Source organism: Callithrix jacchus, chromosome 9 (assembly GCF_049354715.1).
Source record: "Callithrix jacchus isolate 240 chromosome 9, calJac240_pri, whole genome shotgun sequence".
Lineage (NCBI taxonomy): Eukaryota > Metazoa > Chordata > Mammalia > Primates > Cebidae > Callithrix > Callithrix jacchus.
In genome coordinates this window covers 112,919,767-112,947,203 of record NC_133510.1, presented here as the reverse complement: position 1 = coordinate 112,947,203, position 27,437 = coordinate 112,919,767, and the positions used below count along the sequence as shown (strand labels likewise).

The 27,437-nt window shown below is 43.5% G+C and overlaps 2 protein-coding genes across 7 annotated transcripts in view; one reads left to right on the top strand and one right to left on the bottom strand.

Annotated features, from left to right (window-relative positions):
- The first annotated feature begins 2,188 nt into the window (after positions 1-2,188).
- On the top strand, positions 2,189-8,609 carry C9H12orf76 (chromosome 9 C12orf76 homolog). Its single transcript, XM_054238839.2, has 2 exons — positions 2,189-2,348; positions 7,320-8,609. Exons 1-2 carry the CDS (start codon positions 2,216-2,218, stop codon positions 7,403-7,405), a joined length of 219 nt encoding a protein of 72 aa, XP_054094814.1. The 5' UTR covers positions 2,189-2,215; the 3' UTR covers positions 7,406-8,609.
- A 1,719-nt stretch (positions 8,610-10,328) lies between these two features.
- ANKRD13A (ankyrin repeat domain 13A) overlaps positions 10,329-27,437 on the bottom strand; it is a 44,844-nt gene continuing 27,735 nt past the window's right edge. For 3 of the 6 annotated variants that reach the window (XM_078337242.1, XM_035257554.3, XM_009004604.5), the window contains exons 7-15: positions 24,507-24,573; positions 22,844-22,925; positions 21,217-21,278; positions 20,344-20,477; positions 19,360-19,517; positions 18,262-18,375; positions 15,741-15,901; positions 13,134-13,201; positions 10,329-12,397 (exon numbers count right to left, since the gene is read on the bottom strand). In XM_078337242.1, the coding sequence (XP_078193368.1) occupies positions 12,202-12,397; positions 13,134-13,201; positions 15,741-15,901; positions 18,262-18,375; positions 19,360-19,517; positions 20,344-20,477; positions 21,217-21,278; positions 22,844-22,925; positions 24,507-24,573 (1,042 nt within the window). In that variant the 3' untranslated portion in view covers positions 10,329-12,201. The remainder of the gene's footprint in view (positions 12,398-13,133; positions 13,202-15,740; positions 15,902-18,261; positions 18,376-19,359; positions 19,518-20,343; positions 20,478-21,216; positions 21,279-22,843; positions 22,926-24,506; positions 24,574-27,437) is intronic. The other 3 variants (XM_078337244.1, XM_078337243.1, XM_002752991.7) reach the window with 1 other exon arrangement.

The window sequence follows — 27,437 nt, the reverse complement described above, 5'->3', positions numbered from 1 at the left end:
ATGTTACAGGAAAGGGGTTCTGATCCAGACCCCAAGAGAGGGTTCTTGGATCTAGGGAAGGAAAGAATTCAGGGCAAATCCGCAGTGCAAAGTGTAAGCAAGTTTATTAAGAAAGTAAGGGAATAGGCCGGGCACGGTGGCTCACGCCTGTAATCCCAGCACTTTGGGAGGCCAAAGCGGGTGGATCATCTGAGGTTAGGAGTTCGAGACCAGCCTGGCCAACACGGCAAACCCCCATCTCTACTAAAAATACAAAAATTAGTTGGGTGTTAGGTATGGTGGCGCATGTTTGTAATCCCAACTACTCAGGAGGCTGAGGCAGGAGAATCGCTTGAATCCGGGAGGCAGAGGTTGCAGTGAACTGAGATCCCACCACTACACTCCAGCCTGGGGAACAGAGCAAGACTCTGTCTCAGAAAAAGGAAAAAAAGAAAAGAAAGTAAAGGAATAAAAGAATGGCTACTCCATAGACTTAGCACCCCCAAAGGCTGCTGGTTGCACATTTTTATGGTTATTTATTGATGATATGCTAAACAAGGGGTAGATTATTCATGCCTCCCCTTTTTAGACCATATAGGGGAACTTTCTGACATTGCCATGGCATTTATAAACTGTCATAGCACTGGTGGGAGTGTAGCAGTGAGGATAACCACAGGTCATTCTTGTCACCATTTTGGTTTTTGGTGGGTTTTGGCCCACTCCTTTACTGCAACCTGTTTTATCAGCAAGGTCTTTATGACCTGTATTTTGTGCTGACCTCCTATCTCATCCTGTGACTTAGAATGCTTTAACCATCTGGGAATGCAGCCCAGTACGTTTCTGCCTCATTTTACTCAGCTCCCATTTAAGATGAACTTGCTCTGGTTCACACACTTCTGACATTTGTATTGCACATCTATTGTGAGGTAGACGGTACTAATTCCACTACAAATCAAGCCTTCAGGAAGCGAGACAATGTGTGAGGTTGTAAAGCCTCCAGATTCAGAACTATGCTTGGGTCAAATTCCAGCTCTGCCACTTTTTGTGTGTAGCGTTGGTACAAACCCTTAGCTCAGTTTCCTCATATATACAGCAAACACTCACTGAATAGAATATGCTACTTACTCTTCCAGTCTCTGGATGGAACAGAGAGCAAGAACAAAATTGCTGTGCTCATGGACTTTACATGGTAGGGCACAGCAGGTCCTCAGAAAATTGTCAAATGTACATTAAATGTATAAGGTAAATGGTGGTGAGTCTAAAGTGAATGGGGGGAATGAAAGAGAACGAGGGTAGGGAGAATGTACATTAAGGGAGAGTTGCAATTTTAGAAAAGGATACCTGGGCAAAACCTCCCTGGGAAGGTGGTGTAAGGTCTTTTAGGTTGACTGACGGTGCCATGGACGCCATGTTAACCTCTGTGATCTGCACGGACACTCCAGATGAGTTCCTGGAAAATCTAAAGTGACTGGAAGACCATGAAAAGTGGAAGAAATAATCAACCCCTGCGGCGCCTACTTAACTTTGAGCCATTCTCCATGGTTCCTTATTCGGACCCTAATGGATAAGGCCATTGGACTTTGTAACGGATTTTGATCAACCTCGCAACTCCAAAACCTAAGACCCCCTCCAAGCTCGCAAAAAACCGCCCTAAACTGTAACTTTCCACTGCCCACCCCAAACCAATAAAAACCAACTCCTATCCCACCGCCCTTGGCAGACGCCCTTTTCAGTCTCAGCCCACCTGCACCCAGGTGAATATGTTGACTCACACAAAGCCTCTTTGAGGGGGGGTCTCTTCATTCAGTGCGCACCTTTTAACAGGTGGCATTTGTACAACAGAAACACAGTATCTATTTTCCAGGCCTGTAACGAAGGTTTACTAAGAAAATGCATGGATTCGTAAAAAAATCTATAGGCCCCAAATGGACCTACAAGACCTCTACCCCAATGGATGAAGGAACGCTAACCATAGCAGAACGCTAATCGTGGCGGAACGTTGGCACAAACGGAAAGTTGATCCGAACGGAAAGCTGGTTCGAGGGAAACATTGGTTGTGGAGGAACTTAATCCGGAACAAATCTTGGGCAGAAGCGGAACTTAGACAGGTCGCACAGTTACCATGGCAATGACGTGCGCCCGGAGGGCGGTAGCAGCTACGCAGTGAGACCTGGGAGGAGACAGAGGCAGGGCTTGCAACGGAAGTGGCCTCTCTCCCTCTGCAGGGCTAGGGAAGATGCTGCGCCCTGCGTTACTGTGGCTGTGCCTTGGCCTCTGCAGCCTCCTGGTGGAGCAAGTAGTGGCCCCGAGCCCCGTGGATCCGCAGGAGCGGAGCCGGCCATACGCGGTGCTGCGCGGGCAGAACCTGGGTGAGCGGCCCTCGGGCTGGCGGGCGGCGGGTAGTGCCTGAGTTTTGCCCCGGGTGCTGGAGCCGGGCATGTGCGGAGCGGACAGGGATTAGTGTAGGGGAATGGTTGGGAGGGGGGGTGCAGTTGAGGCCTCTCGGGGGGCCGCGAGACCCCGCTTCCAAAAGCCTGGGCAGAAGGCCTGAGCTTTTCCCGTTTTACAAAGGCATGGTGTCCAGTAGGCTCTCAGAATGTGCTGGTTGCTCATGAAAGAAGTGCAGTCGGGAGACCTGGGTCTCAGTCTGTGTCCCCTCCTTTCTGGCTGTGTGGGCTTAGACACATCATTTACCCCATCCCTCTTCTTTCCCAAAGGAGCCAGTATTTGTTGCAAAAACAATTAACAGTTGTTGAGCATTTCCTATATCCCATGTCTTGTGCTAAGCATTTTGTATATGCGAATTCATTTGAGCCTCACAGTAACTTAATGAGAAAGGTATGATTTTGCAGCCCTGTTTTTTTTTTTCTTTTAAGATAGGGTCTCTGTCGCCCAGGCTGGAGTGCTGTGGCACGGTCTTGGCTCACTGCAGCCTCGGCTTCCTGGGTTTAAGTGATCCTCCTACCTCAGCCTCCCAGGCGAGTAGCTGGGACTACAGGCAGGCGCCACTACGCCCGGCTAATTTTGTTGTTGTTGTTTACTTTTTATAGAGATGGGGGTCTCATTTTATTGCCCAGGCTGGTCTCAAACTCATGGGCTAAAGCAATCCTCCCGCCTCGGCCTCCCAAGGTGTTAGTATTACAAGTGTGAGCCACTGCACCTGACCTTGCAGCTCTATTTTTCAGATAAGGAAAATGAGGCTCAGAGAAGTGAAGTTATTTGCCCCAACTTACATAGCTAGGAAGTGATGAGGCCGATATTAGAACTTGTTTGGTGGGGCTTGAAACATAAGTTGCGGGAGGATATCTTCAACACACACACACTACATACATAAGTGTGTGTGCATGGCTTTGGAAGGAGTTCTGGAACTTACAGCTCAGCAAACTTCACAATAAATCTGCCCTTTGCCAAAGCCTTCCCTTCCTACTGTATATCCTTGGTACATCTGTATGTCTACAAAGTAGCTACTAGTATCATTTTGGATTATCACGGCTCTACATGAACTCAGTGTCTGCCATGTGTTTACGCCTTCCTCTCTATCTAGCAGTCTACACATCACACTCTACATATCTAGTTTCCACACATTATCCCACTCGATCTTTCAGAACAGGGTTTCTCAACCTGGATATTACGACATGTTGAATACATGATTTCAAAGGGCAAAAGGGACTATCCTAAACACTATAAGAACTTTGGCGGCATCTCCAGCCCTTCGATACCATTAGCACCCCCTCCCAATCAAGCTAGTCACAATCTCTCCAGACGTTGTTGCCAAATGTTCACTGGAGGCCAGATCCCCATTTGAGAACCACTGCTGTGGAACAGTACTAATGAAAGGGTAGTCTGCAGACCAGTGTGAGTCTGCAAACTGTGTTGTCTGCAAAGAGATGACTACAGAAATTGAGTGTTTTGAAACTTAACAGTTTGACATTGTTGCAATATCCAAGAACTTAAGAGACCAGTTCTAGGTGTCTCTGAACTGGAATGCTTTGCAGATGAAGGGAGCTGGTTATTAGTCATGCACAGTAGGGCTTTGTAGTGGTCTGAGACAGACTAGAAATTATAAAAACTATTTCTTTGCCGTAGATAGTTTGAGAAATGCTGTCATAGATAATCCTGTACAGTCGTGTTTTTTGTTTTTTGTTTTCTTTTTTCACTACAGAGTTTTGCTCTTATTCCCCAGGCTGGAGTGCAACATCATGATCTCAGTGCCCTGCAACCTCCGCCTCCTGGGTTCAAGCAATTCTTGTGCCTTAGCCTCACGAGTAGCTGGGATTACAGGCATGTGCCACCATGCCCAGCTGATTTTTGTGTTTTTAGTAGAGGCGGCATTTCACCATGTTGGTCAGGCTGGTCTTGAACTCACTGCAACCTCTGCCTCCCGGGTTCAAGCAATTCTCCTGCCTCAGCCTCCCAAGTAACTGGGACTACAGGTGCACACCATCATGCCCAGCTAATTTTTGTATTTTTAGTAGAGATGGGGCTTAACCATGTTGGCCAGAATGGTCTCAATCTCTTGACCTTGTGATCTGCCTGCCTCGGCCTCTTAAAGTGCTGGGATTACAGGCAAGAGCCACCGCTCCCGGCCTAAAACAGTCCTTTAAGGTTCTGCCTGGGCCTGCCATTCAGCCAACTGTCAGTGCGTGCAAAGTATAGCGAGAAGTGAAAGGATGACTAGTGGGAGAACTGATCAGTCCCCACGTGCATGGCCATTGGTTGCCTAACAACTCATGGTTGTAAGCTCCTTTTTATTTATTTATTTATTTTTTATGGACAACCAGAGTGATCAGCTCCTTTTCAAATTTTATTTTTATTTTATTTTATTTTTTGATATGGAGTCTCACTCTGTTGCCCAGGCTGGAGTGCAATGATGTAATCTCAGCTCACTGCAACCTCCTGCTTCCAGGTTCAAGTGATTCTCTTGCCTTAGCCTCCCAAGTAGTTGGGATTATAGGTGCCTGCCACTGTGCCCGGCTTTTTTTTTTTTTTTTTTTGAGACAGAGTCTTGCTTTGTCACCAGGCACCAGGCTAGAGTGCAGTGGCACAATCTCAGCTTGCTGCAACCTCCGCTTCCCAGGTTCAAGCAATTCTCCTGCCTCAGCCTCCTGAGTAGCTGGGACTACAGGCACATGCTACCACGCCCAGCTAATTTTTGTGTTTTTTAGTAGAGACAGGGTTTCACCATGTTGGCCAGGATGGTCTCGATCTCTTGACCTTGTGATTTGCCCGCCTCAGCCTCCCAAAGTGCTGGGATTACAGGTGTGAGCCACTGTGCCTGGCAATTTTTGTATTTTTAATAGATATGGGGTTTCGCCATGTTGGCCAGACTGGTCTCTAACTCCCATCCTCCGGTGATCCACCCATCCCGGCCTGTGCTGGGATTACAAGTGTGAGCCACTGTGCCCAGCCATTTTTATTTCTTAAAGGTAGATTTCCATCCCCCAATTCAGCCTTCTGCATTCCTGCTTTGGGAGGTTTTTTGTTTGTTTTTTTCGGTGAAGAGGATTCTTCAAAGGGAGTTTAAAAATTTTTTTAGAGCGCTTCCAAAATGCAAAATACAAAAAAATGGTTTATTTAAATGAAATTTTATAAATTGAACTTTAAGTTCAATTGTAGTCCAAACCTTAGAAATTCAGAATTCAAGACTTTTGGAAATTAGGGCAGATATTTATTTAACAAGGGCTATTTTGAGACACGACATTTAGTTCATGTAGGTTGTAGATTTTGTTCGACAAAGATCTTAAAATTACTTCTGGCCTTTGGAGTTATGACATGCTGTCTTTGTCACCTTCTTCCTTCCTCCCCCTCACTCACCAAAAAAAGATGACTTTTCTATATAGTCAGTTTTAAAGTAATAACTGGTTTAAGCATGGAGGGTAGGGAAAGGGGGATCACAGATACAACACAGTTACTGATTTAAGTAAAACTATGGTCAAATCTTGGTTTTTCAGAAGAACAGTAATGAAGCTGAAGAACAACCCTGGTCTGGAACCTGGTGTCCCCACAAACACACATTAGTGTACATTTGTTTGTTTTGAATGCTTCCCAAGATTGCTGAGATAGTCAAAGAAACAAGACTGCATAACACTGCTGCTATTGAATAAACCTCTGACAGCTTGCTGGTTACGTTAGTACTTTATTTATTTTTTCTTTTTGTTATATAGTAGTTTAAAGCCCAGTTCCTTATCCTGTACCACCAGGGCTCAACTTGTGTAATCAATTGTAGTTCCTATTTCTCACCTGAGTACCTTGAAAATTTCAGGTGTGAAATTTAGTCTTAAAAACATAACAGATTTGTGAGTTAGTTGCTTCTCTGGTCAAAAGGCCCTTGTCAAGACTCATCTTGGGACTGAAATACTTGAATGAATCCCCAGATCTTTATTAATGGCTTTAAAGACGTAGTTGGGTTTCCTGCTCTCTTGTCCCTCTGTAATCAGACAATTTTCCACACAAAATGCAGAGGGATCTTTTTTTTTTTTTTTTTTTACTAAACCAGAGGATGTTATTCTTTTGCCTACAACCCCCCGGAATGGCTTCTCTTTAAACTTAAAATTTCTGTTTCCTTCATGGTCTCCAAGGCCCTGCACAGACTGGCCCCAGCCTTCCTCTCCAGCTTGATTTCCTGCCTCTCTTCCCGCACTCCTTGCCTGGTTGCCTCCTTTCTGTTCACTGAGTGTATTGGGCTGATTCAGGCCTCAAGGCCCTTCCTCAGCTGATCCTTGGGCCTGCAGTGAGCTCCCTGCAGAGCTTCACTTATAAAGGCTCAGCTTGTTTTTTTGTTTTTAAGATGTGTCACTTTGTGGCCCAGAGGTGCAATCTCGGCTCACTGCTACCTCCACCTCCTGGGTTCAAGCAATTCACATGCCTCAGCCTCCTGCATAGCTGGGGCTACAGGCGCATGCCACTGTGCCTGAAGAATTTTTGTGTAGAACTGGCGTTTCACCACGTTGGCCAGGCTGTTCTTGAACTTCTGACTTCAAGTGATCCACCCACCTAGGCCTCCCAAAGTACTGGGATTACAGGCATGAGCCATTGCACCCGGCCTGTCTCAGCTTGAGAGTCTCCTCGGATGCTTCCTGACCATCCCACCTCCTGCTGCCCACCATCTCCATCCCCAGCATTACTTTTTTTTTTCACAGTATATCAAGCTGTGTAAAATGCTCTCACCTGTATGTTTCTCTTGTGACAATAGATGGAGACACCTGGAGAGAGGGTCTGTATACAGCTGTTTGTACAGCACCTGACACAGTGCCTGGCAGCAAGTGGCATTTGATCAATCATTGACAGTAAGTGGATGACCTGGGGCTGCCATTTGGAAGTAACCTGTTTTCCCTTTGCAGTGTTGATGGGAACCATTTTCAGCATCCTGCTGGTGACTGTCATCCTTATGGCATTTTGTGTCTACAAGCCCATTCGGCGTCGGTGACCCCCAGACAAACAAGTTCTTCAATGAGTATTTGGGAATAGGATAAGTTGTGTTGCACATGGGCCAGTGGAGAAGTTGGAATCAAAACTTTCCTACCTGGAAATGACCTTTGGTCTGGACAGTTGGTAAATGCTAAATGATTTAGAAGAGAGTATCTACTAGCAATTATTTTTCCTAACACTGTTGTGCAAATAATTGGCCCCTCAGTTTGCTTCTCAGTGTTCCTTTTTCTGTCTGACTGTACTTGTTAAAAGCAAGGCCTGAAAGCTCCAAAGGTCCGTGTAAAGATGGAGTGTTCATTAGAAAGAAAACATGGTAACCTTGTGAGTCCCTGTGAGAACCACACTGGAAAGAACTAACCATTAATGCTTGAAAATGTTAATAAGAGGGAGACTTACAATGTAGACCTTCTCTATTTAAGAACCATTTGGTCACAACGGGTTAAGAATCACAGATGTTTTTTCTCACCTGAGTTGGCCTGGAATGTGCTGGTTGCAAAGTGGTGTCAGCTGCGAGGAACTTGGGCCCTCGTTTCTCTGTATCCAGCCCTGCACTCAGGTCCTCCCCCTGAAGGCAGAGTCACATCAGGTAGACCTGTTACTACATGCACCTTTGGCCTGGAAGCCTCTGAGGTTGGACTGGAAATGTTACCAGGTTGGTCCCTCACAAAAAGGACTCTATCCTGCTCAGACACATTAATCCCCCTTGCCCTGCCTTTGAGTCTTTCTAGCCCATGGTCTGAAACTTGAGGTAACTTTTCAGATTTGGAATCTAAAAGGCTCAGCAGGCGGTCTGTTTATCCCTGGGTGGGGAGGGCCCAGCCAACAGAAATGCATGTCCACTGTGCGGGCCGGTGTGTGTTTACACAAATTTCATCTCAGCTTTGAAAATGCTGCTATTAGTTTGCACTGTTGGTGAACTGGAATTTTTCCTCTTATTGAAATGATACTTTCATACTTACAGAGTGGTCGTCAATATTTATTTTAAGGTGCTAGATTTAATTTTGTTATTACATTGAAATGCTCGTGTTCATTCAAGCACAGCACTGATTTTAACAACCTGCATTTAATGTGAAATAACTGAAATAAGATGTAACTGTTTAACTTAAGGATTTTGTTTGTAATCTTCTAACATTGAGCCATTGAAATGTTCACTGTTCTGTGCTTTTGAGCAAAATGTCAATTAAAATTAAAGTAAAATCCTATATACTGTTTTAGTTCACCAATTATTTCCCAAGTGTTTGAAATGCAGATGTTTGAATTTGATCTAATCACTTAAGGAAGCTCTGTGAAGTGTAAATTTTTTTTTTTTTTTTTTTTTTGAGATGGAGTTTGATTCTTGTTGCCCAGGCTGGAGTACAATGGTGCAGTCTCGGCTCACTGCAACCTCCACCTCCTGGGTTCAAGTGATTCTCCTGCCTCAGCCTCCCAAGTAGCTGGGATTATAGGCATGACCCACCATGCCCAGGTAATTTTTTTGTATTTTTATTAGAGACAGGGTTTTACCCTGTTGGCCAGGCTGGTCTCAAACTCCTGACCTCAGATGAACCACCCACCTTGGTCTCCCAAAGTGCTGGGATTACAGGGTGAGCCACCCTGTCTGGCCTAAAGTTGAGATTAAGAAGTCTCCTAGTGCTGCCTGTGATTTAGGGGCTGTGGAGTCATTTGTATGTTGTATTTTTTTCCACCTGGACCTCAGGCTTACACATATTTCTAGACAGAGGTCTGGGTGGGACTTTGAACTCCATCACTCACTGCACCACCTAGTCATTTGAAATGTCCACATCCAATTCATCTCCCTTGAGGTCATTGTGGTCAGCAGGAGACTGTGCGACCAAGCTGGCAGTTGTGACAACTTCCCTTTCCCGTCATTTAGAACAGATTTCCCCACTTCCTTAACAGTCCACATTTATGTACAGTGTGACAAGCTTGTTAATAGAGCAGAGTGCCTTAGGAACTTAGTTCCTAGCAGTGGTCTAAGGTGCAGAAGTTGCTAAATTAAAGTTTCTGGCCAGGTGAGGTGGCTCACGCCTGTCATCTCAGCACTTTGGGGGGCCGAGGTGGGTGGATCACCTGAAGTCAGGAGTTTGAGACCAGCCTAGCCAACATGGTGAAACCCCATCTCTACTAAAAATACAAAAAATACATGGGCATGGTGGCACACACCTGTAACCCCAGCTACTTGGGAGGCTGAGGCAGGAGAATCGTTTGAACCTGAAAGGAGGAGGTTGCAGTGAGCCAAGATGGCACCATTGCACTCCAGCCTGGGCAACAAGAATGAAACTCCATCTCAGGAAAAAAAAAAAAGTTACTGTTGATACTGGGGCACTCAAGCTTAGCTTTTCAGTTTTTAGTTAAATAATCCATAGGCATTGCACTTCTTGACCTCAAAGAGTAATGGTTTTCTTCATAGTGTCCTTATGGCTTCAAGTATTCATCTTTACTTTCCCCCAAAAGCAAAGCAGTCCCTTTGCATCTCCCCAGAAATACAGCCTCGTTTCTGGAACCCATTCATTTCTACTGGCCACTACCTTTGTTGTTTTTAATACCAACATGTTTAGGTATAGGAAGAGGTAGAAGCCTTATCATCTGGACGTCTAGGAGCAGCCTCACAAAGCAGTCTGGCTTCAAGGGAGAGCACTGATGCAGAGCTTTGATGTTGGCTGGACTTCCCTTACCCCACAAGAGCCAGTTCACCTCCAGAGGACCACAGAGGTGTCCAAATAGCCCGACACTGGCTTGTTTTTAGTTGCCATTTGAAACGAGCAGCAGGAGGCCTGTTAACCTGGGTAGGAAGGCCAGGAGGAGGATGCCACCTTTGCAGTGATGAACTGAGTGATGTTAGGCATTTTAATGTTCTACTGACAGGAAGTGTGGGTACATCCAGTGACTAGAAAAAATGAAAAAAGACTCAAAGACTGGAATATTGTAGAAGCACCCTCTAAGGAAGCAGTCTTTATTTGCATTTTTAGAGTGAACACATATGAAAAACGCTGCAACAGTTTGACACAATGCTCAGTCCCTTTTTAAGTGAATTCCTGGGGAGAAAGGCAAGGACCTTGGGGAGCAGAGCAGTGGAATGCAAACACAGAAATTATCTACGAGTCACCTTTGTGAGCCAAGGACACGGCCTCGCTGCAGCCATTCTAAGAAGTGTCTCTGCTCACAGTAAATGCCAAATAAACAAAAGCCACAGTGTGTATTTGAAATAAATATGACGTTGCCTATACTGGCCTCATGTGCAGAGAAGGAATTTTGGTCAGACCATGACAAAAAAAAAAAAAAGGCAGATGATGAAATGGAATTAAAAGCACAATCCTCTGTATCTAGGACGTTTCACTGGCAATACTAACTGTATGATACAGACGTTAACTGGAACAGTACTTTACGTTTCTCTTCCTATCCCCAAAGAAGCACAACAGAGGAAACAGACACAAAATGGAGGAGGGTATTGTTTACCAAGTTATTTCAGTGCAGCCTGTGGGAATGAATACACGGGCCACAGTGAGCAGTGCCCTCAGCTGTATCCCCAGGGTTCTTTCTGTATGTTGCGCTATACTACGATGGTTATTTACAGGAGGGTTTGACAAAAGAGACTTAACTACTAAAGGTATCTAAAAAAGGCCTGAGAAAATCAGGTTAAAATGTATAACCTTTTATTGCTACTGATGGGAGTAGTTGTTTTTATACCTTTTACAAATAATAAAAAGATTCTCTTAAAAAATATATTTATCCAGAAAGGATGTTGATTTGAACTCTAAAAAGCAACATGGAATCATCATTTTCCCTTTTGAATTAAGAGCCCTGGAGTGCCGTTGTTTTCAGCTCCCTTCTGGCTGCAAGTCCATCCTTGCTCTGGAGTGAGTCTAGGGCATGCAGTGGGCTCTTCCTAGGTGTCTACGAGGAAAGCCTTCACTCGTGCCGGAGTAGAACACACCTGGTTTGGTTCTGTGTGTTCCAATATTTGGCCATCTTGCCTACTTCAAGAATAAGCCTCAGTTTCCCCTAGTTGCTCCTTCAGGGACAGGATTAGCTGCCTTTGATTTAACCTGGAGAATCCTGCTCTCAAAAGAATTGCCTTTACAAATTCAAATCCGATCCCCTGATGCATGCAGTGAGGTGATGTGAAACTATTAGTTAATGTTTAAGGCTAAGGCAACATCCATGGCCATTTGTGTATCTAATTTGATGCAAATAGTTAATAATAATCTAAAATAGATCCTATATGTATCTCCTCTAACTTTAGCTAGGTGTGGAAGGAATGGAATCAGATGGAGATGAAGGAAGAATAATGACAATGTCCTAGAAACCCTGTAAAAAGGTAAAGAGTAGATCAGCACAGATTACCCATTTCTTTGGTGAACAGTAAAGAAGTGTCTCCAATTCTCATAGACCACACTCCACAAAGGCTGCTGCTGCTCTCATTTATAAAAGCACCCTGACTCTGCAATAACTTGTTTTGATAAAAATTTATCTACAAACCTACGGGGATTAGGGTTTTGTCTAAAGCTGGTAGTAAAAATGTGACCTGCAAGCCAATATAGCTAATGGAAAGTGACAATGCTCTCCTCCCCTTAGCCTGGAGATGGGGCCTGCAATCCCTGGTCCCTTCTCCACCTCAGGGAGCAGCCTGGATGGGCCTGGAAGTCCCTGGTTCTGCACCTCTGCATAAAGAAGGGGCAGCTGTTGTCTGCTGCAAGCATTCGAGGTACAGGCCCTTGGCCCCAGGGCCCTGGTTGACACAGCATCTGTGACAGCCCAGAGCTTCTGCTTTGTGTAGCCCATGGACCAAAAGGTCTATTTGTCAGTGAGTGATAGCTGTAAGACCTGCTGGAGCTCAGCCTCTTCCTCCTGGAGCCGGAGCTCCCATTCCTCCAGCTCTTTGGCAGAGAGCTCCATGGCCAGCTGCAAGTCGTTATCAAAACCGCTTGTCTCGCTCAGGGCGCTGGGGCACAGGCCTTCTGTGCTGCTGAGGAGGCTCTCCTGGATGGCCCTGGGTTGGAAAACAGGAAAAAAGGGAGAGTCACTACTATCATCATCATCGTGGCAGCAACAACTACATTTCTTAACTGCTTACCAAGGGCACACTGTGACAGGCATTTAATATGCATGATGCCATTAAATCCCACATAACTCTGGGGGTATAGGTACTGTGTACAGGTAAGAAACCCCACTCTCCTGCCCAAGACCACCCAACCAGTAAGTGATAGGGCTGGGAATTAAACTTGAATCTGTTTTAAAGCAAAACTCGGGTTCTTCATCAACAGGCTCTCATAGACCCCTAAAGTATAAGAAAAGTCATTGTAAAATGAATCCTTGCAGTTTTTCCTGTAATCTCTGGAGCTGTTCCCCCAAACTTCTTTATCTTTACAATTACATAAACTTCCCACTGAGGACATCTAGGCCCAGTGATCATACATCCTTCACAGAAGATCAAACCAATCAAAAAACACTGACTCAGTACCTTTCCCCAGTGGCATTGACCTGTGAACCAGTCAGCAATTCTATCTCCCATTCCTGGAAACTTGTAATCAAGAGTCCAGCAAGTTTATTATAATGAGTAATTGCCACAAGAGGAAGTACGAGAGCCAACACTTTTCTAGTCTTTCCTGCCAGTGTGTGGCACCATGCATCTGCCTGGGGACCAAACATACAGTGCCATACGTCTGCCCGCCTGCTGAGTGCCTGTGTCCACCCTGGTTTAACCCAGAGTCGTGTCAGTCAATCACCTCTCATACTGGGCGTCATAGGTATTTGTCTGGCTGATCCCTCCATTCGAAGCTGGTCCTGAAAGTTCCTGGCAAAGACAAATGTGACAGACATGAATATGTCTTAGGAGAAATTGGTGCCACTCTGGGAAGGAAACGATGGCAGCAAGAACCAAATTAAAAGTCTTTCCATGTCCATTATTGATAGTGCTGTGTGAAAAATTAACAGGGACTTGGATTACCTCAAAAACAACACCCAAGTGGCAGTTAGTAACATGCCACAGCCTAATTCACAGCCACAACCTTTTCATTCTTTCTACAAAATCAATCTATTAAATATAGCTAACCCACGTGGAAGATATACACAACGAAAAACAAAACCACAGCTAACCTTGGGCAAAGTTCAAGTGACCAAAGCAGGTTTTTGGATTTTTTTAGAGATAGGGTCGCACTCTTGTCCAGGCTCAAGTGTAGCAGTATGACTGTAGCTCACTGCAGCCTTGACCTCCTGGGCACAAGAAATCCTCCCACCTCAGCCCTCTGACTAGTTGGGAATACAGGTGCACACCACCATACTCAGTTTTAAAAAATTTTTGGTAGAGGCTGGGCATGGTGGCTCACACCTCAACCCAACAGTTTGGGAAGCCAAGGTGGGCAGATCACTTGAGGACAGGAGTTTCAGATCAGCCTGGCCAACATGGTGAAACCCTGTTGCTACTAAAAATACAAAAATTAGCCAGGTGTGGTGGTGGGCACCTGTAATCCTAGCTACTTGGGAGGCTGAGACAGAAGAATCACTTGAACCAGGGAGGCAGGGGTTGCAGTGAGCCAATATTGTGCCACTGCACTCCAGCCTGGGCAAGAAGAATGACATTCTATCTCAAAAATGAAAAAAAAATTTTTTTTTGGGTAAAGATAGGATCTCTCTATATTGCCCAGGCTGGTCTCAAACTCCTGGTGTCAGTCAATCCTCCCACCTCAGCCTCCCAAAGTGCTGGGATTATAGGCATGAGCCACTGCATCCAGCCAGTAATTCTTCTAGGGCAATAAGAAGACACAATTCAATAGTGCTAGTCTTTGACTTTGGCTATTCCCCTTGTTAAAACTTATGGTCAACAAGGTTTATGTAGCTACTCGGGAGCTGGCAGGGGGAGCTAAGTTCACTTACATGGGGAAAGGAAAAGCATACCAGGCTGACAGTGATGTCCAGGGGTGGGTCTTCTCCCAGGAGGCCTCCCAAAGGAAACACGCTTGCTTTGGGGTCAGACCCTCAGCTTAGCAGCCTTGGAAAACTGAATAGGTCTCAGAATAGGGCCATGGTGGTGGTGGGGTAAGTGGAGAAGGTAGATTCACATTACACAAGCACTGAGACTCAGGAATAAAACCAGAAAGCTGTAAGCTTGAGCCAGTGAGGATGCTGGAGTGTGAGTACTGTTTTCAAAGCAGCAGCCCGGTGAGGAGGGCAGGGGCTGCTTCCCAAGAGAATTCCCAGCACCTGGCACAGAGTCTGGCACAGAGCACGTACTCTGCAAACATCTGAATGAAGAATGGAAGGAAAGAAAAAGCCAATTAACAAATATATGGACTGCAGGAATCCAGGACACACCAAAGGGTGCTGGAGGCAGACCAGACTCTACCCTAGTAGAGCCAGGAGCCATGGAAGGGAGGCGATGGAAGGAGTTGATGTTAGGGGAGGAGGACCTCAAGCCTTGGACTGTCCCAGGAAGGAGAGATGTGGAGGGAGAACCACATACAACAATAAAAGGCAACTGTTCTACTGGGCGCCGTGGTGTGTGACTTTAGTCCCAGCTACTTGGGAGGCCGAGGTGGGAGGATCTGTTGAACCCAGGAGTTTGAGGGTGCACTATAATCATGCCTTTAAACAGCAACTGCACTCCAACTTGGGCAACAGAGAGACTAATCACACACACTCACTCACTCACACACACACACACACCATAGGGAAACTGATCACACACACATACACACACGCACATGCACAGGCAGCATAGGAAGACCACACACACACACACACACACACACACACAGCATAGGGAGACTAACCACACACACATACACACACACATGTAGCATAGGGAGACCATACACACATACACACAAATACACACACACATGCCTCTGCTTACACAGGTCTATCCCATCTTTCGCTTTCTATTTCACTATAGACCCAGAGAGAGCTCAGGGAGATGGTACTCTTTGTGGAGGGAGTGGGATTCAAATCCAACTTACTACCTTCATCTGAGACTACTAACACATAGATAATCCTCCAGGAAAAATATGATAGTGTGAATCAGCGTGAATTTACTGCGTACTAGATGATAAAGCAGATCTAGAAAAGTACAGAATTACAAGCTATGTACATGAATATGAGGGAAAGGAAAGTCTGCCTGAAGACATCTTGTGAATGGTGCTGACTGGGATTACGTAGATGGTCTCTTCTTACATAACAAGCTTTTGCAAGACCAGAGGTATAAAGTATAATCTATGCAAATACCGTGAATGTGTCAAACTTGATATTTAGAATAAGTCTTTCGGATTAGCCAAACACTGAGGCTAACCCATAGGGTAAGACCTCCCAAGCCCTGCCATTTATTCTGATAAACACACCTGGCTCCTGCTGGACTCCAGCAGACTTTGCTGGATGGCAAACTGCATTATCTCGTAATCTTCATCTTGTAAATGCACATTTCTGCCATTGTCTTGAACGTAGTAAGATTCAGGAATTTCAAACACAGATTGATCAACCTCAAAGTTGGTGACATGGGAGGCTGAAACACAAAAGGCAACTGTCCAGTGTCTGAGTCAATTACAATACATCTCCACTCCAACTTTTTGCAAACATGTTTTACATTAGAAAGAAAAGAAAGGTTCAAAATTATAATAATCAAGGCTTACTATTATATGAGGGATTCTGAGGAAGCATGACAGAAAAAAGTGCCAGAATACAGCTTTTTTCTTTTTGTCTTGATTTAGTGGAAAAAAAATGAATACATAGTCATAAAAAAATACACAAGACTGTAAAATGAAAAGTGAAGATTTCTCCCCCTAAACACATATGCACAGTCACACTGATGTGTTTCTTCCTTTTGCATGAAGATATATGGTAAATATATAAAAGACAGTATATATAAAATATCTAAACACTTAAAAGAAAAATGATAATACAACAAATGCCTATGTGCCCTCTACCTACCCTCGGACACACAGCACTATTAATACCATACCGCAGGCACATCCCTTGTTAACAACATCCCCTTCTTCCTCTCCAGAGGTAAACACATAATTCAAATAGTGTTTTCACTGCCTCGCTCTTCTCTGGAGTTTGCCACATCATCCTAATAGTTTGCATTAGCCTGTTTGTGAACTCTACATAAATGGAATCATATGGAATTTATTGTTCAAATTGGATTTTCTTCATTCAACATTAAGTTTTTGAAATCCAACAGTTTAGACACATACAGCTATAAATGTTTATTTTCAGTACTATATGTTAATCTGTTGTATTAATAGAGCACAATAGCACATTCTATCATCTCAGGACATTTGGGTCATTTCCAGGTTTCTGTTGTTATGAATGGATGCTGCTGCCCAATATCAGGGTCTCCTGATGCTCATGTGCATAAGTTTCTTTGGGGTACACATCTCAGAATTGTTAGGTCATACATATCTTCAGTTTACACAGTAATGCCAAATGTTTTCTTCAAGGAACTATACCAATTTCTTCTTCCTGCCAAAAGTGCATGAGTGTTCCTTACCTGTGCAACTTCATGAACACAGATCACCCAACTTTATTGCCATATGGGAATGTAAGGTTGTATATTATTGTTGAGTTTAATTGTTTTTATTTCAAGCCTTAATTTATATACATTAAAATGCTATCTTTTAATTCCTCCTACTGGTAGACTACAGGGGAAAAACAAAGGACCATAGTTGCAAAAAAGCATCTCACAAAATCAATACTTAAAAATGGCAGTAACTCTCAGCAAACTAGGAATATAAGAGAATATTGTCCTCCAACTAGTAAGAGACATTTACAAAAAAACCTACACAGCTATCGTCATACCTAATAGCACAACAATCCTTCCTCCCATAGAAGCAGGAACAAGACAAGGACAGCCATTCTTACTACTCTTATTCAACATTGTACTAGAAGTCCTAGCCAGTGCAATAAGGAAATAAAAAGAAATCAAAAGCTTAACGATTGGAAAGTAAAAAGTAAAATTTTATTAATAGACAACATGACCACATATGTAAGAAATTCTAAGAAATCTACAAAAAAGTGTAAGACAAGTAAATTCAGCCATATTACAAGATAAATAAGGTCAATCCTGGCCATGCAATTGTGCAAGGAAAAAGATTAAAAATTTTTTAAAAAAGATTCAAGGTCAAAATACAAAACTCAATTATATTCCTATATACTAACTAGAAAATGAAATCTAAAAAATAAGTGCATTTACAATTGCATATAAACATATGAATCGTATGGATGGCGAAGGAGCATAAGGAAATTTGGGGGCAGATGGAAATGCTGTCTATCTTGATTGTGGTGGTGGTTACATAGATGCATTTGTCAAACCGCGGCTGGGTATGGTGGCTGACACCAGCACTTTGGGAAGCCAAAGTGAGCAGATTACTTGAGGTCAGGAGTTCCAGACCAGCCTGGCCAACATGGTGAAACCCAGTCTCTACTAAAAATACAAAAATCAGCCAGGCATGATGGCACACACCTGTATTCCCAGCTACTTGGGAGGCTAGGCAGGAAAATCGCTTGAGCCTGGGAGACAGAGGCTGTAGTGAGCCACGATCATGCCACTGCACTCCAGCCAGGGTGACAGAGAAAGACTCTGTTTTCAAAAAAAAATGCATTCAACTGTCACACTTAAAATGAGAGCATTTTATTTCTACACCTCAATAAAGCTGATTTTTAAGAACATCTTGTCTTTTTAATATAACTAGGATCATACATATTCTACATGTTTTTGCTTAATCTAAACAAAATCTGAAATTTTCTTTCATCCAGCAGACATCTACTCCCTCGGATAGTCCAGCCTCAGAGTGAATTATGAATATGACGATTATTTTTTTCAAATCACAAAACTCAACTTTTTATTTATTTATTTATTCTTACCTGAATCAGCCTGGGTCCCTTCCACATTTTGAGATACAGATTCTTCAGCAGTGCTACAGCCATTAACATTTCCAAATGTAATCCGTGCATTTAAGACATGAAACAAGGGAATTTCTAACAAAATAAAAACTTTTGTAAGTAAACTTTACTGAGAATAACAATAATAGTTATAATTTACTAAATCCTTACCATATGCTAAGCAGTTTGGTAAGTATGATTTTATTTATGCCTCATAATAGCCCTCTCCAAAAACCGAGGTTGAGAGTTAACGTATTTTTGGCTGGGCGCAGTGGCTGATGCCTGTAATCCCAGCACTTTCGGAGGCTGAGGCGGGTGGATCATTAGGTCAGGAGTTTGAGATCAGCCTGACCTACATGATAAAACCCTGTCTCTACTAAAAATACAAAAATTAGCTGGGCATGATGGTGCATGTCAGTAATCCCAGGTACTCGGGAGGCTGAAGTAGGAGAATCACTTGAACCCAGGAGGCAGAGGTTGCAGTGAGTCACGATTGCACCACTGCATTCCAGCCTGGGTGGCAGAGCAAGACTGTGTCTCGAAAGAAAAAAAAAAATGAGAGAGAAAGAATTACATATTTTCTCCTAGATCACGGTAAGTGATTGAGCCAGGATTCAAGTATCATGAACATACAACTATCCAAAATTAATATTGTTCATGAATAGTATGTATAATATAGACATATATTGCATTATGTATACCAGCTTGGGACACAGATCATACTTATGTATCAAAGGATCTTGGTGTCAACTGTCTTTCTCAAATAATTATCTAATATGAAGTCTCACTGAAATAAGGTTTGACATTAAAACAATGACTGTCATGTTTTTATGCCTTTTTACACCTTTCAGCACCATTTGCAGATAGAACTGATGGTCAGAGATCTCTTGATTTTGATATGCAAAATGAACCACCCATCACGACACTTCTTTAGGTCAAATTAAACCACAGGAGAATTCTGAGCTCCTCCATTATGTCTATAAGGTACTTTGACCTAAAGCACTCCAATTCTCTGAAGCATCCTGCCACCCACATACATGGGCAGACCTCCAAGTGTTGCTGAAATTTATTTAGCAGTACCTATTTTGACAGGAAATCCAGGTGGGAATTCCAATTTGATGAAATCTCTCAGTCTTGCAAAATGAGCACTAGTTCGCGCCATTAGGTCAATTATGGGAATGACCTGCTCCACGAGAGAGAGGGGAAACTCTTCACACATCCACAGCATTGCTTTAAACCTGCAGAATTCAACCGAGAAAAAGACTGAGGCCATCTCCACCAGATGGGAAAAGGGAGATTACTGCTATGCAGTAGGCTAGACAACAGCAGCCTCACTCCACACCCTTCCCAGTCATCTCTTAATTCAGACCTATTAAGGGTCGAATGTCTAGGGCCACAAGGAATTCTCATTACCCTAAAATCTGGCACTCAAGGCAAGTGACTTGCATGACAACCTGCTGCTATCACAGCCTTAATTGATAGCAGGTATGAAGAAATGACAGCTGCTGGAAATAGTTTCATTTGAATTTGATCAGCTGAAGCTTGTTGGCAATTTTAAAAAAAAGGAATTCTTACATCCAATCTATATTCTATTTGGAAAAGAGCTAATAACGTGGCAATCTACAGTTAGCTTTGATGGCAAAGGAATTTTAAATTTTTTTTTTTTTTTTTTTTGAGACGGAGTTTCGCTCGTTACCCAGGCTGAAGTGCAATGGCGTGATCTCGGCTCACCGCAATCTCTGCCTCCTGGGTTCAGGCAATTCTCCTGCCTCAGCCTCCTGAGTAGCTGAAATTACAGGCATGCGCCACCGTGCCCAGCTAATTTTTGTATTTTTAGTAGAGACGGAGTCTCACCATGTTGACCAGGATGGTCTCAATCTCTTGACCTCGTGATCCACCCGCCTCGGCCTCCCAAAGTGCTGGGATTACAGGCGTAAGCCACCGCGCCCGGCCCTAAATTATTTTTTATAAAAAGGGGCAGAGGAATGATCAAACGTAACACCATAAAACAGCACAACCTCTGAAACATACATAGGTTGAAAATGGCAGCTGAACGTCTCTTACTTTTGTGTTCTAATGGTCAGCTCTTTCGGCCTTCCAATATCCCTTTCTTTCAGATCAAACTCTTCATTGAAGTACTCGTCAGGTGTGATGGCTGTGGGGTTGTTTGCAGTAGCACATTCCGTGGTGAGGTCCTGCTGAGCCAGAACTTAGGAGAGTCAGAAATGCCAAATGATGTTCACAAGTGAAGGCCTATGGCACTCAGTGTCTGAGTGGACATGTTAACCAGCTGCAGACCAGGAAGTTCTACTCACTAACTAATTTTGCATGGAACAAGAAAATCTATGAGGGTATTACCAAACTAAAGGCAAGTCTAATGGATTACTTCACTTAAAAATATTTCTCTACTCTCCTTTGAATTTTTGTCCCCTGATTATAGCAAAGAAAAAAAAGAGAGACAAATATCTGAAAGTACATGAGACTTGGAAAACTTGGAGTTTAAGTTCTAGCTGTTTCACTGTCTAGATTTGACAGTGCAAAGGCAATTTCATTTTTCTGACCCGTAGGGACATCCATTGTACCAAGTTCATATAGTTACTGTGAACATCAAGTAAGAAAATATTTGTCAAGGTGCTCTGTTGCAGTATCAAGTCCTGAATCCTTTTTAAGTTCCATTTCTATAAAGAGGCCCCTTGTTTATAATGAATAAGAGGGAAAGCACCTGATTTCTATAATCACTACCCCGCCTCTAAAATCTTTATTTATTTGCAAAGATTCATTCATCTGATTCTCTTCCAAAAGAGTATCTCAAATTCCAGCTTGGGATTATCAGCCTTTTCAGAGTGGACTGTTCAGGATCCACTAAATGCCACCCCTGGCACAGACATGTTGTTTCCTTTCATTTAACTGCACTGAAGACTCACTGCTTCAACTTACCCCTTGAGCACCAAACTGGTGTTCCACAGTTCCCAGCAAAGATTCCAGCGGGTTCCTGTCAGCTGCAAAGAGGGGGGATGTTTTAAGTCTAATATTATATCTTACTTGCGGCTATAAAAAAAGTTCTTCCTTAAAGTTTCTAGTCCAAGCTACCTGCATTAGGAAATGCAATTACAGACTGGCTGATCAAATCATTCACAATAACCGTAAGCTAATTTATCCTTTATAGGGTGCTTTTCCTGAGGATCTCTAAACTAGATGAACAGCTGTAAGAAGTAAAGCAGAATAACGAGAAGAGTCCACATTTTGAAGTGAGCCAGACCTGGATTCCAATCCCACTTTGGGCACTCGATACCCATGTGTTCTGGGCCTCGGTTTCCTCATCTGTCAAAGTGGAGTATGGGCAATGGTGGTGGTGGTGGTGGTGCTAGTGAACAATTACTGTATGCTTACCACATACTGCAGGTGCCATTCTAAAGGCTTGCACGTTGTAACTCATCTAATTCTCTCAATATCTCTAAGGAAGATTGGGTATCACCTGCATTTCACTGCTGAAGAAACAGGCACAGAGCAGAAGTAATTTCACAAGGTCACATTGCTGGTGGGGCTGGGATGTGGCAACCACATACTGGCAACGTTTTTGCTCAGAGCTCAAGTTCTGTTCAAATCTTTCATCATAATAATTTGGACTAAATCACTCATTACTATGATATATATTCTCAAATATCCTTATCTCATTTTTTGGCTGAGTTCAACAACTGTTTTTGATAACACATAAACAAGCCCTCATGAATAGTTCTAATTACAGCTGAGGCCAACTATGGGGAAACACCTCCGAGAATGAGTCAGAGTAAGGAAATCCTTTTTTCTTTTCTTTTTTTTTTGAAACAGAGTCTAGCTCTATTGCCCAGGATGGAGTGCAGTGGGATAATCTTGGCTCAATGCAACCTCTGCCTTTGGGGTTCAAGCACTTTTCCTGCCTCAGCCTCCTCAGTAGCTGGCACTATAGGAGTGTGCCACCATGCCTGGTTAGTTTTTATATTTTTAGTAGAGACAGGGTTTCACCATATTGGCCAGGCTGGTCTCAAACTCCTGGGCTCAAGTGATCCACCCACCTTGGCCTCCCAAAATGCTGGGATTATAGGTGTGAGCCACTGCACTTGGCCAGGAAATTCTTATAAAAAAGAAGTTAGGGGCTGGGCACGGTGGCTCATGCCTATAATCCCAGCACTTTGGGAGGCCGAGGCAGGTGGATCACCTGATGTCAGGAGTTCGAGACCAGCCTGGCCAACATGGTGAAACCCCCGTCTCTACTAAAAATACAAAAAATTAGCTGGGCGTGGTGATAGGTGCCTGTAATCTCAGCTACTCGGGAGGCTGAGGCAGGAGAATCTCTTGAACCTGGGAAGTGGAGGTAGCAGTGAGCCAAGATTGAGCCTTTGTACTCCAGCCTGGGTGACAGGGCTAGACTCCATCTCAAAAATACAAAAAAAGTAGCAGTTAGTAAATTAGGGTTAGGATTAACCAGTCCCAATCACATTAACCCTAAACTTAACAGAGCCAGTAAAGAGTTCCCTCTAGGTGTAAAAAACGACAAAACAGTAGATGGTAGGATGATGGTGATTACCTTTATATCTCTTCTTTTCCTCCTCAGTCAGATGTTCTGTGCGTATTTTGGTGATCACATTCACATTGTTTACTGTGTAAACCTGAGAGAAGTATGCAAAAGAAAACAGTGAGAGAGGGAATCAAAACTCCAAAAATAAGCACAGCAAAAGCAAGAATGCTGAAGCAAAACATACAAACAAACAAAAAAAATCCAGCAAAATAAAAATGAGAAATGGTTAACAATCATGAGGATCCTTCAGAGAAAATATATAACCTATCAACTGAAAAATGCATCAGCAGTTACTTCCCATGTTTGACAGTTTTACTACCGAGGAGTTAGCAGTGACAGGCTGCATCTTCCTGCTTGCCCTACTGTAGCTAAACAGTCTCAAACAAATGTCCTGCAATCTACCCACCTGGGTTTCTATTAAATTAAGGTACCCAAATCGGGAGGATCCTGTACTTCTGCTGGTAATCTTTTTTTTTTTTGAGACAGAGTCTCCCTCTGTTACCCAGGCTGGAGTGTAGTGGCATGATCTCAGCTCACTGCAGCCTCCACCTCCTGGGTTTAAGCAATTCTTGTCCCTCAGCCTCCAGAGTAGCTGGGATTACAGGCGTGTGCTACCATGACTGGTTAATTTTTGTATTTTTACTAAAGACAGGGTTTCATCATATTGGCCAGGCCGGTCTCAAACTCCTGGCCTCAAGCTATCTGCCCACCTTGGCCTCCCAAGGTGCTGGGATTACAGGTGTGAGCCACCGCGCCCGGCCTCTGCTAGTAATCTTATAATACTAGTATGACTCAGACAGCTGGGCAGAAGGGAAAGGAATGAACACAAGGTTCTCTAGACCTATGAGCTTTAGAGAAAACTAGCAAATCACTATTTAAAAGGCATTCTGTGCATTGACAAAAATTATTCTAACAGCTAGAGTAAATGCTCTGTTATCAAGGATGACTGGAGAATATGGTGGTCTGGAAAATCAAATGTAACAGCAGTTAACAGAGAATTCTCTCTACATGCCACATGAGGAGCCCCAACATTCAAAGCTGCAGAAAATACACTCAGCATCAGGATGATCGCTTCTGAATGTATCTTGATGAGCATGACGTAAGCTTTCTTTGCTCACTCAGAGGCCACCAGAGGACCCTGCAGCACTGGGCTCCATCACTGAAAGCCATCAATCCCTGTTGTACTGCGGGACTGAGGAAAGGCCAGGAAACAGAGCTTTCCAGCTGACAAAATGCCAGATGACTGGATTGACAATCGTCTCCACTATTACAACTATGTTTTAAATGCACTGATGTCATGCAAATGGGCTGTGAGCATGCTGATTACAATTAGGCTGATTTAACAAAAACAAGACTCATAAGCTACTACACAATATTTGAACACATGTGAAGTCTAATCCTTCCTCTTTTTTTAAATAACTGGTACCCGTACTCATTTCTCTACAATATTATTTCTCTTTGGCATAGCTACAGACCTCCTCAGCACATGCTATCCCATTTTCTGAAAGTCAAATAAGACAAAATCAAAAATCCAAGTGAGACACATTAGACAGTTCTCATTCCCCAGAGCATCTCCATGGCACAGATGCATGAAAAAAAATGGGAACAGACTCCTCATTTGCATAGAAGCTAAATAGCTATATTAAATCTTATTTTAAGAGTTTCCTTTTACCTTTGCTTCGTAACCATTAACAACTTCTGCTTTATCTGTCCTCCAGCCCCAGAATCCGGATTTAGTTCTGATAAAAAGTGAACACCACAAATTTCTACATGTACAATATGCCATTCAGATTTATATCTGTAGCCTTTATAGTTTTTTTCCCCCCCAGCTTAAGTTAGTGAAGGACACTTGGAAATCATGGCCCTATTCTCCACAGAAGAAGGCTAGCAATGACAGATGGCTTGTGTACCCTCCACCCTCCTCCCACAGTCATTAATCAATTTGCCTCACCCCAGGCATAGAAAGCCTCCAATCTTGGATTCTTACAAAACTGCCAGCATTGAGGACAAAGATGGTGACATTTATGAGTGAAGATGACCAACATCCTAGGGCTCGCCACAAGGTGGTATCTGGGTCATCTTCACTGGGGGCATGGATGTCAGTGGTGGGATCTCCACAAGTAGCCACATCTCAATCGAGGAATTCTTACAACAATGAGGCACAGACCATCCTGCTCCTTGCAAAAGAGCGGGTGGGCCAGGAACTCATCACTGTGGTAAGCTGCTTGGAGATACCATTAAGCCTGCAAAATGGCTGTGAGTCACATGTTTCGGCAGGTTTGGAGTAGCAGGGGAAAGGATGTGAAAAACAGATTTTTTTTAGCCCAGCTGTTAATTCCATCTCTGTGGAACTCCTTTTAAAGTAGCCCAGCATTCCAGTGGCAGATGCAGCATTGGTAATATGCCCAAAAACTCAGTTATTTAACTCAACATATTCCTGAAAAAAAAAAAAATGTATTTAGGAGCCAAGAGCAGTCAGGAGGCTCTGATTCTTTTTCAAAGCAGCTTACCCTGGGAAATGCTGCCCCTCACAGGGGACTCCTGACCAGCCCTACCCTTTACCTAGGACATCACATCCCAGCTCCTCTTGGCCCTGGCTAGGGCAACAGCCTGACTTCTGACCTGACCACTGAGTGAGTTGGGACGTCTTGCAGAGGAAGCTCAGGGAACAGCAGCAAGTTAGCCACGTTACAAAGAACATATGTGGTTATTTGCATTTTGTGTTTCTACATAGTCTGGTTTTCTTCTAATGGGATTTGGTCAATGAAATTAGTCCAGATGGTATAACGAGTTTACGTGTGTATTTTAGCCCATAAAAACAGAAGGGATCAGCGCTCCCATTTTCCTACTAGTTGCTACAAGTAGGACAGCACAACCCATGGATGGAAACAGAGGAATCCTAAAAGGATTACACCAAATGCTATCTCCAACTTATACTTCAGAAATAAGACAACAGTCACAGGGGCAGGGAGTAAGGAACCACACTCAACTTAAAAATAAGTCACAGTCCCCTTTTATCATCAATACCAGAAAATCGAGATATTCCTTTTCTTTCAATCCTCAATTCCTTGTTTGCTTAAGTCACTGGATGTCTTGGCAGAGGAAGTCACTGTTTTCTGTCACGGACTCTTCTGAGGGATGGAAGGATGACTACATCTGCTCCACCTCATCCTTTATGAACGCTGGGAAGATGGCACTATGCTTTTCTCCCAAGGAGCCACCAAGCTCCTCACTGAGCTAGCTCTGCTCCTTCAGCAATCCTGCCCCTTCTGCCCTCAGCATTTCCACTCTTGGAAGCAGTTTAGTTATTCACCTCAATGTTCACACCCTGTTTTAAATTTTCGTTTCCTAACAACTCCGTGGCCCTTGGTAACTTTGCATGCAGAAACATCCGAAGATGACAGAACACCTGGCTTCCCTCTTGTGCCGTTTTCACCTCTGCCTGTCTCCACTGAGACCACCACACCAAAGGCCACTTCACAGGCACTGTGTCTTGGTGGCTGCTACATAATTTGGAGAAAGGCTCTGAAAGTGGCAGGGAATATTTTGTTTGAGGTGGGAAAAGCATAATCTTTCAGAGAAGGGAAAAATTCAAACTGCAACCACGGTGTATATGCTACACGCCAAAAATTCATCAGGGCAGGGTATTAATTTGCATACATCAAGCTCTGAGTAACAATTAGAAAAAAGTGGACAAAAAAAAAAAAACCCAAACCGAAAAAAGTGGACAAGAGTAACTATCATAAAATGGGAGATGGGGCCAGGCACGGTACCTCACACCTATAATCCCAGCACCTTGGGAGGCCAAAGTGGGCAGATCTCCTGAGGTCAGGAATTCAAGACCAGCCTGGCCAACATGGTGACACCACTGTCTCTACAAAAATATAAAACTTAGCTGGGCATGATGGTGAGTGCCTATAATCTCAGCTTCTTGGGAGTCTGGGGCGGGAGAAATGCTTGAACCTCAGAGGCAGAGGTTGCCACTGTACTCCGGCCTGGGTGACAGAGCAAGACTCCATGTCAAAAAAAAAAAAAAAAAAAAGAAAAGAAAACGAGAGGGCCACACCTTACAAATTCAATCAAATGAATACTCACACCTCTGATCAGAATTCACACACTTTTTATACGAACAAATCTCACATTCAAGAGCAGCTATATTCTTTTTGTAGCTGGTATTAATCCTAAGGAGTGGGTCAATTCTTGCTCAATACACAACAAGCAATATTTAATTCTGAGCACCATTAAAACAAAGCAGCTGTCTTCCAAAATTCCTCTCTCAGCAACACACTGTCAGTTGCAAAATAGTTAGCTTGAGCACTGAGAAAACCCTGTGAGTGCGTAAATACAAAATGTGCCTTAGTCCTCGGTACAAATGGAATATGCTATCATTTCCTATTTACACTCAGTGAGGTAACAACCAGGAATTGTCACACTCTCTTCATAAATCGCATTTCAATAAACAACGACTCTGGCAACTCTATTGTTGAACAATATGGGGAACAATGTCTCTTCTCAAGACACCTTAGAGTCACGGACTTTGGAGACTTCATCTCCAGATTCACTCCATTATTTCTTCCCACTAAGGAAACAGGAAACTGGAGAG

What these genes read in the sequence shown, in the direction of transcription:
- C9H12orf76 (XM_054238839.2), top strand. Translation starts at nt 2,216, where the DNA reads ATGCTGCGCCCTGCGTTACTGTGGCTGTGCCTTGGCCTCTGCAGCCTC. An exon ending in GCTGCGCGGGCAGAACCTGG is followed by an intron (nt 2,349 to 7,319) that starts GTGAGCGGCCCT and finishes TTCCCTTTGCAG; the next exon opens with TGTTGATGGGAACCATTTTC.